At 37.6% G+C, this 19,595-nt stretch overlaps 2 protein-coding genes across 3 annotated transcripts; both read right to left on the bottom strand.

Annotated features, from left to right (window-relative positions):
* Positions 1–2,611: 2,611 nt before the first annotated feature.
* LOC147494571 (SNF1-related protein kinase catalytic subunit alpha KIN10-like) lies at positions 2,612–17,495 on the bottom strand. 2 transcript variants are annotated; one of them, XM_086569031.1, is made up of 11 exons: positions 17,359–17,495; positions 14,994–15,190; positions 14,326–14,510; positions 14,035–14,217; positions 13,788–13,919; positions 8,375–8,560; positions 7,685–7,774; positions 7,527–7,610; positions 5,298–5,438; positions 4,241–4,477; positions 2,612–3,133 (listed from the first exon to the last, which is right to left on the bottom strand). In XM_086569031.1, exons 2-11 carry the CDS (start codon positions 15,181–15,183, stop codon positions 3,020–3,022), a joined length of 1,542 nt encoding a protein of 513 aa, XP_086425157.1. In that variant the 5' UTR covers positions 15,184–15,190; positions 17,359–17,495; the 3' UTR covers positions 2,612–3,019. The 2 variants fall into 2 exon arrangements, with proteins under 2 accessions (XP_086425157.1, XP_086425158.1); XM_086569032.1 differs by having other exon boundaries at positions 17,355–17,491.
* LOC147494572 (uncharacterized) lies at positions 15,902–17,224 on the bottom strand. Its single transcript, XM_086568176.1, has one exon. The coding sequence runs from the start codon at positions 17,222–17,224 to the stop codon at positions 15,902–15,904; it is 1,323 nt and encodes a 440-aa protein (XP_086424302.1).
* Positions 17,496–19,595: the final 2,100 nt, after the last annotated feature.

The following is a 19,595-nucleotide window of genomic DNA, read 5'->3' as shown; positions in this document are numbered from 1 at the left end:
TATTGTCTTTCTTTGAGACGTCCCACCCTATGACTAGATAGCATTTTTGTATACTTTGTATAACTTGAATTGCAATGAGAAAAGGATGAGTTATTTTACTTTTAATGGAATCCATAGTCCATTAATGAGATAGTGTATTTTAACTGCAATGTACACTTGATGGATATCCACCTACGTGAATGTAGAACTGGGTCGGTTCTTATGAGTATTCAGGCAAATACTCTAGAGCATTCATGGAACACAGAGGTATGATGAGGCCAAAAAGCGCCACCCTTGAAACGGGCATATAATGAAGGAGCAATATGGGTGCATGTCCTCTATTTTACTACAAGAGAATGTTGGTTCAAAAAAATTTTAATCCACCACTTTCATGTATTATAAGACATGTTACCCTATGGTTGGTTCAAGCCGAAAAGCATCGATATCTTATGCATTGTTTTTCGATTCTCTCTCGGTATTTAGTTAACCCATTTCTTTTGTAATATCCTATTCCAAAATAGTGGGGACTATGAGTATTTTGAAATAGTGGGGATTGTTGGAATCTCGATAAGTATTTCAAAATACTTGTGTGTTGTTTAGTCCCACATTGGTGAACCACCACTAGCAAGTGAGGTATAAGAGAAATTCCTCCAATATAAGGGCGTGCCCTTAGGGTACAAAGGCTTTTATGTTAGGAGGGAGGACTCACCCAAAGCCACACACGCGCGCGCCCGCCCGCACTGAGTCGGGTCGGGTCGGGTTCGGGCTTGGGCTTATTGTCTAGTGGATTACCAATTGCCTAAACTTGGTTTTTGCTTTTGCGACAAGTTTGACTAGCTAGAGTTCTACTTGAATTGGTTTTGTGAAACCGACTCTCGAAGGTGTCCTTCTCCAATCCCATCTGGTAACCGAATGATCCTCTATATAAACACTGCTGTGTTCATAGAGGGGTGAGATCAGATTACAATACAGAGGCAGAGAGAGATAGGAAGTAGGAGATAGAACTTCGGTATAGAGAAAGCAGTCGTCGTCTTTGCTCTCTGCTGTCTCTATATAGAGAGAGCGCAGTCGTCTTCTTTGCCTCTATACACCAAATGAATCAATCCAAGAGAAAACTAGAAATCGTAGATACACATCCCTTCATCCCAACCCAAACGAATCAGAGAAACAGAAACCATTGATTGCTTTATTCTTCTTCTCTTCTCTTCTTCCTGTCAGCCGCCAGAGAGAGTTATATTGATGTTCTAGAGGGTAGTGCGTTACTAGTGCAAAGTCGGGGATCTTTGTTAACCATTGAATCCTGTGAGGGAAGGCGCCACTTTGCCTTTCTGCACCATTGGAAGGGGCAAAATCTTTCCTTAAGGACAGCCTAATCCACGCCTTGGTTATTACCTGTTATTCTGTCCTTGTCTTCTATTGTTTTCTTTTATCTGCATACAACAGGCCCTACTACCGGTGATCGTGAAAAAGGAAGGTGAGACTTTCGTAATGATGTGTTTTCAGCATCCTCAAAACAAAATGTAATCATTTTTACATCTGTAGTTGAGAAATTCAACTAACAGTAAAGAAAAACCACATCACATACAGCAGAAAACCAGAAACCAACGCCAGTACCAAAAGTTTTTGCCCATTGGTTTAGAATTCAATCTACTCATCCCTAATACTTATTGGAAGGTTCTCTTCATACACAGTCTGAAATAGTTTTGGCGAATTAAGCTGAAGAATCAGCGCAGATAAAAAGAAAGTAACAGAACCTCACATCAACTCGCTTCGAAATGCAGATCATGTACTAGTCCAGTATAGAGCAGTTAGTGTCTCGAATGCTAGCTCTATCGCCTTCTTTTATCAGCTAGTCCTACAACACTTCGACAGTACGTCAATAACAATAACCATTTTGTATGATTACCACCATTATTTTTCTCCATATGCAGTTTGCTTGGTTTTGATATTTTCGTTCCAAGTGTTAAAGCCAAAGCCAACAATGTTAAGTAAACTGTCTACATGATACATCAAAACTTCAACATTATAAAAATGAACTATAAAGCATCATCTATGAAGGCTACTGTAAAGCACGGAGTCTTTGTCCGGTGGCAACCTCCTCAATCAATTACTATTTTGCTTTGTATCCGTGGGACAATCAAAGGAAATCATGGGCCTGCTGGCGCATGTGGTGTTAATAATTCGGGACTGTAATGGTCGTATCTTATATCTCTGCCACAATACGAACAGCAAAGGGGAGCTTTGGCCTTTGTGGAGAGGACTCCATTTTTTTTGTATCAATTTCCTCAATACTCTGAAGTTGTTTTAGGTAAAGATGTTACCATTAAATCTGATTCTCATGTTCTTTTATCTTGGTTGCTTTCCCAAGCTTACCTTCCTCATCTTTATTGCAGCAGGTAGAGACTGAATAATCATTTCAGGCTGGTTGTAGTAAGGAAAATCTCATGGGAACATAACTCAGTTGCAGGCTTGCATGGCGAACATGGCAATTCAATGTTTATTTTCTTTAGCAAGTTTGTATCACTACCCGTTGGAGTTTAGTAATATACTGTACAATGATGATAGAGGCGTTTACAATAAAAAGCTACTCATCTTCTTTTTGGTTTCTTCAGGAAAAATAGAAAAACAGAAATGACACAGATCTACGTTTATCATTCAAAGAGTCAAAGCCAGAAGCTGCCTCTGCATGGACGGTGGCCCTTTGGCACAAACCGTTCTTCAGTAGGCATTAGTAATTCGGACTTGGATTAGTAAATGAATGCGATGAAATAATGGAACCTCCATGGCCAGTTTAACTTTTACATAATCAAACTTACAACAAGAGGCGTACAGCACTATACAGGACCTGGATTATAAACTAAGCCAAAAGCCCTTACTTTAGAGCGATGAAGTGTTGAAGATTGACCCGACTCGAGCAGGCCTATAACCACAAAAAAACAGCAGTACAGAAAGAAGAGGATTTTGTATATACAAAATCGGAGCAATATTCACAACCATCTTGAGAGGTACATGGATGAAGCCTTCTCACAAGATCCTTCATTTAAAGGACCCGAAGCTGTGCAAGGAATGCTGCACAGAGATCGAGGAAGAGAAACTGTGGTCCATTGATCCGCTGTAGATCAAGCAGATACTTCTCCTCGCGAGTCTTATACAACTGTATGAATACAAAGAATCAATAAACGCATTCTTGTACACCAAAGAACATTTATAGCAGAAATTACTAAAGAAAGTTCATTTAACTAAATGACTGTTTACATGTCTGTTACTAGTACTCTTCAGTTGCAGCAAATAACTTGTTGAAAATTATAAGATCCTCAGACTGAAAGACTTTAAAGCACCACAACCAAATGGCAAAAAGTTAATGACTAGTGAAGAGTATGTAGATGATAGGAATGGTCTATTAGTAATTAGTAACACTGTAGTACATTGTGCACCAACTGGAGCACTAAGCTAATTTTAATGACGAGATCTCCTTGACCAGGAGCTCTTCCAAACCAAAAGAATGAATAACCATCCAATGTCTGTATGGGACACCGTCTACCTTTCTTAAAGTCAACTAGCCAAACCTCTCAGTGCTACTTTTTAATAACGGCAAATAAAGAAAATAATGGGCACTTATTTCATCCAAGTGATTAAGTCTGAAAAGATCTTCAAAGCGGAAGCATTAATTGACATCTATCCGCTTTCGTAGAAGGAAGGAAAGCAATAATTTTTTTTTTTTGATTGGCAAGCCTGTTTTAAATGAGATCAATAACTCTTTGATGCTGGCGGGGTTCGAGCCCTAGACCTCTGGTATCATCACCCAAAGGTTTTACCGACTTTGCTAGTCGGCACCTGCAAAGAAAGCAATAATGCCCCTACCACCCCACTACAATCCAGATAAATTATTTCTTTCTGGTAAAAGTGAGATATCATCTATATCTCGAAGTCTACGAGTACAAGAAAAAGAAGAATAATGAGTCCAGACAAGTAACTCTTAAATCTTAATCACCATATATCAGTACACCCAAAGATTCCACCTAGCTACAAAATGTTCAAAAGGGCATACAAAAGATTGCCTGGTCTTAACTATGATATCCTATGTGTGATGATTGGTCAAGGTTGGTTTTACCATAATGGAAGCATAATCTCCCTCTTTCAGAACATTCGACATTGACAAAAAGACCTAATATTTCTTCTTTGATTTTGCAAATAACTCAGCGAAGTATGGTTTCCATGATATCTTGTAAAAATGAATAATTAAATAATAAAGACTGCATACCTGCACTTCAAACTTAACCACATTTGCTGATCTCATTAGAACACCATCATTTTCAACAATCGCAGATTCATCTCCAAAATAATCGTTACCCTGCACAAAATTCTTAAGCATGCCTTCATTAAAGCCTGGGAACCACCTGCACTTCATGTTATACTGCCCAATCTTTTTCCATGCTACATTCAAATCTTGCAAAGCTTTGAGAACTTCCATCATTATTTCACGAGGATGGGCTCGAGACTGTCAGATGAACCAAACAACACCATAAAGTATGAACCTATTAAAATTTCATCAGATAAGACAGCACCCCTGGCATGTTTTCACTACCTAACAGTAATGAAAATTATCATGCCAATCTTATCTGGGAGAGGGAATGAGTAAGTTTTCATCAAACAACCAGCCTATTTCACTTGGCCGAATTCGCTAGTAAAGGTAGCTAGTTTCTCATTGTTTGCATTTAAGAAGGCAGCATCTTTTTCTCTTCTCATCATCATCATCATCATTATTATTATTATTATTATTATTATTATTATTATTATTATCAGTAAAACGTAATAGATTGATATAAACACTTAGGACATTAGCAAGAAGCTAAAGACCTAAGACCATATAGCCCATAACCCTATTACACCTATAAACAACCAGAAACACACACAAACACACAAAAAAACAGTACAAGAAACTGAAAGTGCCAGAATCCAAAAAAGGCAAAAGCAAAGAACAGGCATAATTTCAATGACTTCCACCATGCCAAAACCAACTCCACCACCAACATAGCTACCCTTCGACTCTCCTGTAACCTGCCATCTTTCTCTTCATTTTTTTCATTGAGGAAGGCAGCATCAATGAATCAAGTACGGCACTTGAGTTGAGAAACTCAATGAGACAAAACAATCGGTTTACAAGACCTCTGAAATCAATTCTCTTTACTCTTTATATGGGTTTATAAGACCAGCCAGTTGGTAATCTAGTACATATGTTCATGATCTTTATATCCACCATATGTCTCACGCTTTGGGAAAAAGGATTGCATTGAGACATGAACAAGATTGAAACAAACCTGAAGTCCAAGAGACCACTTTCTTTCAACTGGAAGTTGGGGTCTTAAACCATTTTCCTGATGATCCATATACCCAAGGATGCGATGTCCAACAGGTGAAGCAGCAGCTTCACTTGGATGTGTGCTGGTTAAATTGCTTTCCTGGGGGAAACACCCACAGAAGAAATTAGGAGATGACTCGAATATATCTGGTACATGCCACCTAAATTAAATACAAACGATGAGAGAAACTTGAGTTATCCATCAATCTGATTAGACAAATTAGTCTACAGATGGTGACCATCTAACATGTAAACTATACCAGTTCACCGTGAGTTGGGACATACTTGAATGTGGAAATTAGTTGGAAATATATGATCAAGATAATGGAATATTCCTAAAATAGTATGTCATGGACATACATACTTGATTCAAACCCAAACATTAATAATTAATTTGTAAAATCTACCGTTCAGGAGCTAATGAATTACAAAAGGGGAGTGCTTATCATGTCAAAAAAACAAGTAACATCTCAGAATGAAAGATAGCATATGAGACAAAAAGACCCAATTAACAATGAGTGGCGTACTAGCATCAAATAAAGGTCTAACATCACTCTTCCTCACAGGTTACTAGAGATATCATCAAGAAAATGCTACTGTATTTACAAAAGGAACTAAAGAAAGCCACCAACACCGGGGCAACAAGGGTGATGTTGGACAGGTTGGGCATTCAAATGCATTTCAATAACAAGGTAGCAAAGCAGGTGATGTGGAAAAAGCCACCTCCAAATATAATCATGTTGAACACTGATGGGACCTTGCAAGCTGGTTTGGCAGGCTATGGTGGCTTATTCAGAGATGCAGAGGGAAGAGTGCTCCTCATATACAAGGGAGGTTCTAGGAAAAGGTCAATATTACTTCTAGAATTGCTTGGCATTGAAGCTGGCTTGAGTATAGCAGTTACAATGGGAATCCATTCCTTGCAGGTCAATTCTGATTCAGAAAGAGCGGTGAACATCGTCAATGGGACAGAAGATGCCCCGTGGTATTGCTTGAATGTCTTGCAAGCAATAAAGGCACACAAGATGACTTTCACCAGTTTGGAAGTTACTCACATCTACAGAGAAGGCAATCGGGCAGCAGATTTTATTGCAAAGTCTTGTCATGAAGATGCGAGTATAGCTTGTCATATAGGCCCTTTGGAGGAGAAGCTAGCTGTAATAGTTCAGGAGGATGCGAGTGGTTGTACTTACACTAGATTTTAATTAATACAGGTCAGGGTCTGCCCAACCCTTAACTTCATAAAAAAAAAAACATATAAGATTCAGTTAAATTTATAGCTGACCTTTACAACCTCTTAGGAGAAAGGGATTGAGAGAATGGGTAAGGAGATAAAGAAACCCCACATTTGTACTCTTTTAGTTTTATTACTTTGAGGTAATTATGTTTATTCTGTGGATATCATCCAGTTTTATTTATCTCAGAAAGAAAAAAGTAGAGGCAGTGTCTTTTCAGAATCTTATGTATCCTGTTTATTGAACAGGAGATCTGTTTTATACTAAAAGTTCTGGTTTGAAAAGCTATTTAGTATGGGAAGAAACAATATATGGTGAATATGCAGTGTTCAACTTGCAGGAGGACAAGACTCAAATTTTCGTTCTGCCTCGGAGATGTCCTAAGTCCAATTCGACAAAAAATCATAAATAAACCACAAGCCTCAGAGAATCACTTAAGGTATCATCAATATCATCAATCAGGTCAAGCGGCAGCCTGAGATTTCTTTTCCCAAATAAGACAAGTAATTTGTATACCAATATTTTTCTTTTGGATCATGCAAGAAAGAGCATACAAAACTAAAGACTAAAATGTAGCTCTCTCTCTCTCTCTCTCTCTCTCTCTCTCTCTCTCTCTCTCATGGTGGAGATATCGCATCCACCAAAATTCAGTTCTTAGTTCCCCCATACAAGTTCACTGTTGGGTGTCGAGTCATGGGTAAAATCATGTGTACAAAACCATGGGTACAATGATCCCATTATACATGGTCCTGTGGGCCCTACAAGTTTGTGAAGCTTTTTATGAGTAATTTTGGCATCTCAGCTATCTGCTCTTATATTACTATTGTGCCATTGAAGTCTATACCATGTCTACACTATTGGCCGAGGCAGGTATCCCCCACCCACTAGTATATAAAATAAGCAAAGAACTACAAAATGATAAAAGGAAACTACACATTGAGAAAAAAACACACCATTGACTCCTGAAACTCAGCTCCAAGATAGCCGCTGGTAGCTCGGAAACGGTTATCCATAAGCAAATAATATGCAACGGTGGCCTGAAAAGGTTTCAACAAATTACACCAATGAAGTGGAAAAAATATCAAGTTCGCCATGAAACATCAGATAGTACCTCATTTTGTACTCTCTTGCGAAGAGATTCAGTTAATTGATTCCTGTCAAATCCCATCTTAATCACTTCCAGGAGAATGTCTTCGTCAATCTGAAATTATATAAATTGCAGCAATAAAATAACATCAGGATTACACAGTGACTCAAACGAAGGGAAACAACACAACTGTATCTGTCAGCAGTGGACCACTACATAAGCCATCCAGCAAAATTTATGAAAACTTCTCAGTGATTGGGTTTGAGTAAAACAAAATCCAAGTGAGATTTACAAAAAAGATAGACAAATACTAAGAATGATTTCAGTATTAGATAAATTTAACAGATAGTCGTCAGAGTACACTATTACATACTTTACAGTCACAATTGACATTTCTAACATATATAGGATAAAAGACCATATATGGAAGCTTATGCTACAATGCTCTACAACGGCTTATCTGTGTCATAACAAGTCACACCAAAGAACTTAGTGAACATAATAAGACAAGCTTAAACAACAATTCCAAGCATTAAATCAACACCCTGGAAACAAAAGCGAATACGCAGATATCCATCCAGAACGGACATCTAAGTTTTCTGTTAGCATTCACAAGATACAAATATTAACAGTAAATCTCTCGGACCCCCTTTTCCTTGATAAATAGCTAAATGCAAAAACTATAACTGGTTGAGCTAGCAGTGTAAAGCATACATTTTTAGCCTGTTGCAGTGTATCTGGTGGAGGAACGGCTAAATAGCGTGGAAGATGAGCTTGGAACCATGCATGTTGACGGATTTCAGGAATAGTCATTCTTTTCATGGGGTCAACCACAAGCAACCTAGGTATCAGATCCCTTGCTCCAGCTGATAAATGGCTCGGAAGTGTATAAATTCCACCCTAAAGAACAGGATGGTGTAAATATAAGAAAATTAACTTCACCATGAACAGAAAAACAAACAGAGACAAAAAATTAAATAAATAGAGAATAATAATGATAACAATAATAGTAATAATAATAATTTGCTATTCATTTTGAACAGGATTCATTTTGCAATTCAGAAAGGATTCGCTGCGCAATTTGTAGCGCGCTTGTTCTCTCTCTTTGTATAATTTATTATGTTTCAAAAAATAAATCTGCACTGCATAGATTACGAGGATTAGCTGCCTTTGAAAGAATATAAACCATAAAATGCATGTAATTACTCCACAACAACCAACGTCTAGTATAACCTAAAAGATAATTCTAACGGTCCACCACATACTATGTATCCATACAGTCCCCACACTCAGCCAGGATAACAACAAACATGTCGAGATTGTCACTACTTAGCCATATCAGACCTCCAAAAATGTAGAGATTTGTTTTCGACTGAGTTTCCCAGAATCCCAGGAGGTCATCCATAGTACTGTCCATGTGGTACCAAAGCCCCTAGTAGTGCTACCTGCAAGCATGCCTAGCTGCTTTGTTCAGAAGGGATCTGCTTCCTTCGTGCTTGACAAGGGCTGGGTATTAGTATGTGATACATCATCACCGTATCCAGTATCTAGGACAACTTTCTATAAATGTGGGACTAAAGGTTTGTGCTAGCATCACGACTATTTGGTGCCTTTCCAACATAAGCCCCCTCCCTTTCTCTCGTTGGAGCTAAACCCATGGCCTGTCACAATCCACCTTTTTTTTTTTTTTTTTTTTTTTTTTTTTGCTCGGTAAAGATGAAATCTCATTAAATATGAAAAGGGAGTAGGCCGAGAAAACCTACAATTACAAAGAAACAAAATAAAACTAAAAACATAGCCATAGGAGGCTAACCCGAGAACTACAAATTATTCTACTTCTAAATACAAAAGCCTATCCCATCTCACCACAAAATACTCAAAAGGGATACTCCTAAACTCTTTAAAAATCTTAGACCACTGAAATAATAGAGCCTTAATAGATATGATAAGCTCCTGCTTAGATGCATAAACGCCTTCAAAGTGTCGACAATTTCGCTCAATCCAAATACCCCACAGAATAGCAAATGGTAATAAGTTCCAAAGACGATTGCCTGATGAGGTAAAAGGACCATGACCCCAACCCTTCAACAAATCCACCACTCGCCCAGGACTCACCCAATAAAAACAAGACTCTAAATGGAAAGAAGACCAAATGTTCCAAGAAAAAGGACACCCTAACAAAACATGATTTACAAATTCACCATCTTTCCTACACAATTGACAATAGTTAACAATAATTTTTTTACGCTTCCAAAGATTATCAATGGTAAGAATACGCTCTAAGGAGACTGTCCAAGCAAAGAAAGAAATCTTGGTGGGGACTTTAGCTCCCCATATGACTAGACTGGAAAAAGAGGGAATAGGAGCACAACGATTATGAGAATTTGACCAAGTAGGAATGCTGAAATAAAAAGACTTAACAGAAAAAGTACCTTTCTTGCTCGGGTACCACACTCTCTTATCACAGTTTTGTGTCACAGAAGGTAGCGCATCAAGCCTAGCCATAAGGGAAGCTAACACATCGATCTCCCAGTCATTTAGAGCTCTGCGTAGACCTAGGTTCCACAATCCACCTTCTTAGCAGGAGCCTTCCTCAGGTCTGGCATCTGTAATCACCCACCACAAAGTACGTGCTGATGCTACCCACTTAGCTACTCTGGACCTCCACCAGTATAAGGTTTTGTACCCAATAGGACTTCCCAGGAGGACACTACATCCTAGTACTCGTGCCTGAGCATGCTTAAGACTTAACTATAGAGTTTCTGCAGGACCTTCTTCCTTCGTACTTAAAAATTCCTCAAAAATACTATGATACATCATTAGAGTATCCACAATCTCGGACGACTTCTGGAAGGGGTACCAAACCTTGGAGCTACCATCACCACTTGTGATTTAAGTGTTTTCCCATGGGGTATCACAATAAAGTATGCAAGGTTACCAACACCAAACCATATAACTATAGCGAACTGAATTACATGTCATGGTTGTCGATATTTTTTTTAAAAAATTTGAAAAAATTTTTATGGATGGGAACAAGTGATAGACATTTGCCAAAAACATAGTCAACATAGGCAATTGGGACTGACTGAACGGTTGGAGATAACATGAATAAAACACTTTTAAGTACCATTCTGCTCCAAATGCTTGAGTTGAGGTGGGGGACTACATTGTATAAATTGTACCATTCATGTACCTATAACGAGGATGGAACAAAATGCATACCAAAAGGAGCACAGGTCTAATAGGATATATGTACCGAACATCCATGAGGATGCTAGCAGGGCACACCTAGTATAACACCATGTATCAGCATTGTTTCAGAGAGGAGCAACAAAGTATATCAAATTAACCACAACTCCACCAAGTGAGCAGTGGAAGACAGACGGCTAACAGCCTCTCAAGGGAATAACACACCAAAAAGATAGAAGTTACGATCTGGGAGCAAAATCAGCAAAACAAATTCACTTAATCAAGTTTTAGCAGGGAATGAATGCCCGGCTTCTTTAGACTACTTCTCAAGTTCTCAACCTACTTTTCAAGTAAAGCAACACAGGAAACAAAAACAAATGTAGTAACTGAATAGACAAATGATCCATAAGACACCTTGCTAATAACTTTTTAAGTTTTTATATAGGGTCGGTTCTAGGGACATATATTTTTTACATAAATTCACTCATGTGCCCAACCACATGATCTCAAAGATTTAATGGTGGACACATTGCCACGTGGAGAGACACAAGGGTGATTCTCTTGTTTTTGAACTCAGCTTAGTCAAGCTAATCCCAACAAACCGCACAAACCAGGACCACCCTCCATTCACTTAGTCTTCTTCTTGCTCCTGCTGTGCTTTCTCTTTTCTTGTTCTCTTTCTCACTTAAAACAATAGTTCTGTACTCCTTTACCGACCAAGCAGGCAGTGCAAGCAACAAGGTGACTCATGGACCACGCAGAAGCTTCACAGCTCAAAGGCTTTTTTTTTTTTACAAATTCACCAATATTACTAAATAGATTGTACAGCAAAATCCTCAAACTCAAAGTAACAATTGTTTAATTTTCCTATTGGAACCCTATTTTTGCCAAGCCTATATAAAGTATAATCACAATTCTTAATCAGAATATATTGGAAATTCGAAAGGATAATGTGTGAATGGAGGGGCCAACATTAAATAGGGGAAAAACAGGATCGATCTATGGTTTGGAGTTTTCTAGATTGGAATTGGATTTGTAGTAGCTTGGGTAATGAGGTATCAGGGCATGGGTTTAAAGTGACCGATTTTATGTAAGGAAGAAAAGAAATGGGTAATCTGTTAAGTAAGAAATCAAAACAGTTGAACAAAGGCACTTTGTAGAAAAATGTAAACCCATAATTACCTAAGAAATCTGGTAATAAAAAAAAAGCGGTCCTCCTTATCTTATCCAGAAAAACATGTCCATTGTATTCACTTGGAGATTATGAGGAAGACTGGGGGGAGTTTGTTCAGTTAGGGGCCATTTATTTTTGCCTCTTATAAGACATCAAGGTCTTAAAACCTCTTCTAAGAGGTGGACCACTGATTTTGGACATTTTTTTGCCTCTTAGAAGAGGCATTCTACTAGAAATTTCTTATAAGAGACTCCAATTTTATAAGTACCAAAATTGGTTCTACTTCAATTCTATAAGTCTTATAACTTGGAAAATGACTCAAACGCACCCATATACCCCTAGCCCCCATTTCTCTCTTCTCCCCTTTTCACTATCTTCTTCTCCAAATAATTCCACTGCCCTAGCCGCCACCCACCCCTCCAAATAACTCCACTGCTGCTCCACCACCGCCACCACCATGCTATTAAGGTAATTTTCTAATTATCAAAATTGATTTGAAACCGAAAATCAAATGATATGCTTGTTTAAAATTAATCAATTCAAGTTAAATGTGATGTAAAGCATGGTCATATCTGTCAAATAACCATTTATAGGATGTTGTGGATTTTTTTTTTCTTTTTTTACAAGTGGTTATAAGAGAAACTTAAATTGAAAAACAAACCAATTTATAAGACATGGTCCTATAAGACCCTCTTATAACTTAACCCAAAAACACCAATAGCCCCTTAGAATGGATGAAATCCCATAATGGTAGCTTGCACAAAAAAGTCGCAACTAGTCTCCTCGCGGTTTGATTAACTCGGTCCTTTTCGAATTGATTTTCGTGTTGTCGAAAAACAGATAAGGCAAGATGAGGAACTGAGGAAGAAGAAGACTCGACTACCAAGGTGAATGGTGGGTAAGGTGTGTGCATTTGTTGCAGTTAGCTTGGCTAAAGCTGAGTTTGAAAACTAAGAGAATCACTCTTTTGGCTCACCGCGTGGCAATGTTTCAATCGTTGAATTTTTAAGATCATGTGGTTGGGCACATGAGTGAGTTTATATGTCAAACATATATGTCCCCAGATCCCGAACCTCCTATACAATGTTTGGGTTCTCTCCTATGGTGGTACGCGTGCTCAATTTCTATATCAAAGAAATCTTGATTTTACCAACTACTTAAGACAAATATTGTAGGGTCAACAAGCAGTAGACTTCACCAATAAGACTTGCTGAAGCAAAAAAACATTGGCAGTAAGGCAGCACAGAGACCTTAAAAAACGCATTATGAGTGTGGGACAAAAACCCAAATATCAATCTCATCAGACAATCTTGAAGTAAAATGTAATGCATATGGCAGCACAAAGATAACTCCAAGAAAATCAATGAAGGTTCCAGAGAAAAAACCCTCAGCCAGAGGCAAATTGAGTAATTAGATGCTGCTGAAACAGTACAAGCAAAACTGGAAGGCGCAAACAGTAAAAAGGAACCTTGACATAAACGATGCGGAAAGAAGGAGAGGATGATGATATATTTTAAAGTGGACTACCAGATACAGTGTATGTCATAATAGAAGCTTCAAAGTGGGGATATCCAATCGAAACAAAATTTGACCACCTTTGCAGTATATGGTGATAAGAAAGTGGTCTTAGTCATACTGGTACAGTACAGAAAGAATTTGCGAAAAAGAAATACATCAAGCCATAATACAATATTGCAAACAATGATACTACAGTCCTATTTTAGATCAAATATTAATATAATCTATATACTTCATAGAACATACCTTTATTTTCTTGAACAAGTTCGGAATGTTCTCGTCATCGAAAGGAAGAGTACCACAGAGGAGCGCATACAGTATAACACCACAGCTCCAAACATCTACTTCAGGCCCCGCATATAACTTGCCGGAAATAACCTGCACAAAAGATTAAATGTTTATAACATATTACTTCAACCATTAGCACCGAAAGCAGCTACAAAACATTTAAAAGCCATCTTTATTTCCAGGATCTTGAGTATTCAAGCCATACCTCAGGTGCAGCATAATTTGGACTTCCACAGCTTGTCTTTAGAAAGTGGCCATCCCGCATGATGTTGCTCAAGCCAAAGTCGGCTATCTTCACATTAGATCTCGAATCCAAGAGAAGGTTTTCTGGCTTAAGGTCCCGATGAACGACCATGTTTCTGTGGCAATACTCCACACCAGAAATTATCTGTTTTCAACAAAGTTACACTGAAAAAATGAGTAAACTTTCTATGGTACACTTGTGGAATAACAAAAGTGACATTGTAAATTGCCACAAAGGATATAGTATGTCCACCTGCTGAAAGAAGTTGCGAGCTTCATCCTCCTGCAACCGACCCTTTTCTACAATGTAATCAAACAACTCTCCAGACTTCACATACTCCATTACAACGTATATATCTGCCTGTGTCTCTATAACCTCATAAAGTCGTATGATATGAGGATGCATGAATAATCTCAATATTTTAATTTCTCGCCTCACTGCAGGCATCAAACACAAGGTTCATTACAACGAACCGAAGAGAAATTTAAGGTTAGATTACATGCATCAGTTTGTAATAAGTTCATAGTCATCAGGGTATCAGAGTCGAGGTTAAGCTTCATTAGGAACTAGTGTTTAACTAATGTTATGACCCTTTCATTTTCCGAACTCCATGAAACGGAAATTACGATACAAACTGAAAGACATTACATACCCAAATGGGAGAGGTAAAAAAATAAAATAAAATTAAATGAGATCCTAATAGATCAATAAATTATTCGAGAAGTGTTGGTCCGTAAAAGTCATTGGTATGAGTGTCTTTGAAGAAGCTGTAGATATGAGTGTCTTTGAAGAAGCTGTAGATATGAGTATCTTTGAATAAAAATAAAATGAACCTTTAATCATCCGTGTTAAGAAGTCAGAAGTGTACATTTTCACAGCACCATAGGGTACATGAATGTTTTGCAGTATAGTAGGGGTACCTTTCTCTTCCATTTCCATGTTCTTTATCTTGCGGCGGTTAAGGATCTTGATAGCAACCTTGTGCCCTGTGAGTGCATGCTCTGCAATTTTTACCTTACCAAATGCGCCTATTCCAAGGGTCTTCCCTAGCTTATAATTTGGTAAAACTGTATCAGCACTACTGCCCACTCTGCCATATGGTCCATCCATTCTTTTTCTACAAAGACATGCAAAAAGAGAGTTTAGAACAAGAGTGCAAAACTTGGTATATAGTAGTGTCGTATTGTGTTAATGTGTGTTGCACATGTTCTCCAATCAGACTAATTAGTTAACGAAATGCATCAGGTTTCCACAAAATCTCATGCTTCCTAACGTCACTTTTTCCCACCACAATTTGCATGTTGAATAGTTAATCATAATTTGGACTATGGATTTAAACTTTAAAGAGAAAAGAAACTCCGGCTTTTCACAATATGCTAAATGTAGCATACGACTCTTTTCTTCTTTAGTTTAAAGTTTTAAACGTGCTTTTCAGTCCAAGAAATTTTCACTCTTAAAAAATACATAACAAAAATTCCACAAACACTAAAAGTAACAACAAATCAGAGCCACAACCAATAACTGAAGTTCGACAGTTTTCTCATCCAAATCAAAGTCTACTTTCCCCAATTACAAGAACGAACCAAACTTAGACATTCTTGTCCAGTTATCCTAGATAAAAGGCGACACCCACTTGCAAAGCTTAATCAACAAAAATGTGATCACCTTCTACAGAAAACAAAGCAAATCACTCCGTTTCATATAGTATAGTATCACCAATGATACCTGACTTTGAAATAGATACATCAAACGGAAATGAAAAAGAAACGGATACATTAAATAGAAATAGATAAACATAATAAGCACACTCAATTGCATAAATATAAACTCAATCGCCGTCTTCTCCAGGAGGAAGATTTCCCATCCTATTCCATAGATGCCACATGAGGTCTGTCTTCAACCTACTATGGATATCCTTTGAATTATCTCGTTGTACGCCCGTTACCCAATGAGATAAAACAAATTGTCGTTCTTCTTGAGCTTGTCCTTCCTCAGCCGACTCAATATCAGGAATGTATTGCCTAATGTCCTCTCCACGTTCATCTTCCACAACCATGTTGTGTAAGATGATACATGCTCTCAGAACAGTAACCATAATCTCCAAATACCATAACTTGCAAGGACTCCTTAAAAAAGCCCAACGACCCTGTAAGACGCCAAAAGCCCGTTTGATATCCTTTCTTGCAGCTTCATGTTTCTTTGCAAAGTACTTTTGTAATTGATTAGAAGGCCTAGAGATAGTTTGTATAAGAGTAGGATCTTCGGGATATATACAATCAGACAAGTAATATCCCATATCATAATGATGACCATTTACCACAAAATTGCAAAGATGGGTTGTACCATTGACTGATTCACCAAACACTGCCAATCGATCCACTCCATTGAGGTCGTTATGTGACCCAACCATTCCAAAGAAGGTATGACAGATCCATAGGTCTTGTGTGGCAACCGCTTCTAGAACAACTGTTGGAACATGATCGTGACCAACCCATGAAGGTGGACAGTTCTTCCATCGCCATTGCATGCAACCAATACTTCCCAACATACCAGGCCATCCCCGTTTCTCCGACTCAGCAAGCAAACGCTCTACATCCGCCTGATTTGGTGCCCGTAAGTATTCCGCACCATACAATTTAACAATGGCATCACAAAAATATTTCAAACATTCATGACCCGTAGAGTCAGCAATATCCAACCGATCACCTACTCGATCATCCGGAGAACCAAATGCAAGAATGCGCAAAGCAACAGTTACTTTCATTTTCGGAGGCAATCCCAACTTCCCCGCCGCATCAATTTTTTGCTCAAAGTACTCCACACTCTCCTCTAAACCATTCAAAACACGAGTAAACAACTTCTTGGACATACGAAACCGACAACGAAAATCATAATCATCAAAAAGCGGATTGGGAACAAAATAATTATTCTCCAACTGATCCAAAGTCTCCTCGTAATTCCTACGCTTAAATTTCCTACCAGGCTTCGACCCGCCGTGCTCGCATTTCATAGACTCCACTTCTAGTTGTTGCATTAAACGCAAATGGTGTTTAATAAGTGGTAACCCAAGTGCAATAGAGTCGTCATTACTATCTACCGAGTCGTCAGAAGATGACGACCATGATTCGTAATTAGGCCACTCTTCATCCATATCCTCTAATCTAAAAAATAATAATGCTTCGAGATTCGTGTAAATAGAACATTACAAATTGTTAGATGATTATACTCATACATTACAAATAAAACTATATAGTAAAAAATAAATTAATTAGAGAGCTTACGTACGGATTAGAGAGGACGGACCAAAGTTTGTTTTTGGCAGGAGAGATAAAACGCTTAATTTTTTTTTATTCCCAATTACTTGTCTTCGTTTTCAGAGATATCGAAATATATCGACATATGTACTTTTATGTCTTTGTGCGGGACTAGTTGTGAAATATCGAGGGACAATTACAGTTTGTTTGTTTTGGTTCACTGCAATTTTCAGTTGCAACTGGATTTTGCTTTGAAAATTTAATTGTTATGTGAGGGCAGTCAAAGAAATTAACATTTAGGGGGCCGTTTGGTAACTATTACGGTAATCCATTATATGACATGAATTCCATGATTAATTTTGGATACCAAAAAAATGGTTTGGTAAAAAAATTTAGAAGCCATTATCTCATTCTCATAAACAAAATGAGATAATCCAATCCAATAAAACATAAACAATAAAAATAGCTTAAAGAATGAGAAACAAAAATTATGAACTTTTCCTTTTGAAATGAGTTGTCATATTTTTATTATCTTTGGTTTTTGGTAATTTCAATTCTCTTTCCAATTTTGGTTTGGTCATTAAATCAATAATTAATTTGTATTTAGTTGTTTGGTATCATTTCTTCCGTAAATGTTTTATCTAAAAACTATTTGTGTTAGAATTGTTTTTAGAAATATAATTATTTCTTACTGAAAACACAAAAATTGGACCGAATTATAGAAACAACACTGATGTGGTAGTAGATATCACGTGATTTCTAAGTGTTTCATTAATTTTCTCACCTGCAAACCAACCCAACTCCCAATAGAAGAGATTGATGACTTGGATCGTAAAGAAGAGTTTTCTTCCTTGTCGCTTGACAAAGAAGTTCACAGAGCCAGTTTGAAGTGTGAATTACAGGAGCTTATGAAAATGGAAGAAATATCATGGTGCCAAAAATCTCACACTAAATACTTCATAGAATAGGAGAATAATACCGTTTTCTTTCATAAAACTACGAATGCTATGAACAAATCTAATAGCGTTAGCACATTGTTTGTTGATGGTGTGGAGGTAAGAGACAAAAAATGCATCAGGGAGCACATTGTTAATTACTATGAAGATCTTTATTCAGAGACCCTCTAGTGCAACCTGAAATGGCTGGAGTGGAATTTAATAGTATCATAGATTACCAGGCCAAGACTTTGGATGCAGACTTTACTGAAGACGAAGTAGTCTTAGCAATCAATGAGTTGGGAGGAGACAAAGCTCCAGGACCAGATGGGTTCTAAATGGGTGTCTTTAAAAGGTGCTGGCATATTTTTAAATCTGACTTCATGGCTATAGTGCGGGTATTTCAAGGGAACTCGACTATGGATAGAAGGAATAACTCTACCTTCATCACACTCATACCTAAGAAAGCCAACGCCACATCCTTAATAGACTTTTGACCAATTAGTCTTGTTGGAGGGATATACAAGATAATTTCAAAAGTTCTTGCTACTAGAATTAGGGGTGTGCTTCCATTCATTGTTTCTCAACAACAATGCGCCTTTGTGGGAGGTATACAGATTTTAGATGGGCATTTGATCGCTAATGAGTGCATCGATACTCGTCTAAAAAACAAAGAAAATGGTATCTTGTGTAAGGTAGATATCTCAAAAGCATATGACCGTGTTAATTGGGAATTTCTACATTACTTGCTTAGAATGATGGGTTTCGATGTAAGATACATAAACTGGATTATGACGTGTGATAACATGATTAAATTAGATTGAAACACAGTAGATAAAGGATGGTGAAACAGTAAATAGATTACTCTCAAATATCATAGGATAAAGGGGAGTTGTCGTATTCGATCCACTCTCATTCATTACTTACTTAAATGCGAATCTAGACTAAATAAACTAATTTACTAATGAGAGTAATATTTTTATACTATAAAAACAATAAACTAAGATGCTAAAACAGTGATTTAAATTATATGAGAAGGATATAGAGAGGGGTAATCCACCACGCAATTCAATTGACTATTATAGTTGTCGAATTGCTTGTTTGATCCCTATTGAATACCAAGTTATTTCTAATCAAGACTTCATTAGCATGAGAGATTAGCACCCCCACAAATCTCTTTGATGGAGTTTCTAATATCTAGTTCACCGTTATGAGTTATATCTTTAGAATCTCACAGCGATGAACTTGAAGTTCTAATTGCAAAACAATAACTATAACTAATTAGCTATCATCCTCACGTGACTTCATTAACCCCCTTTAATGGAGGTTTTAG

Source organism: Coptis chinensis, chromosome 6 (assembly GCF_015680905.1).
Source record: "Coptis chinensis isolate HL-2020 chromosome 6, ASM1568090v1, whole genome shotgun sequence".
Taxonomy (NCBI): Eukaryota; Viridiplantae; Streptophyta; class Magnoliopsida; order Ranunculales; family Ranunculaceae; genus Coptis; species Coptis chinensis.
This window is presented reverse-complemented; position numbering and strand designations above follow the sequence as displayed.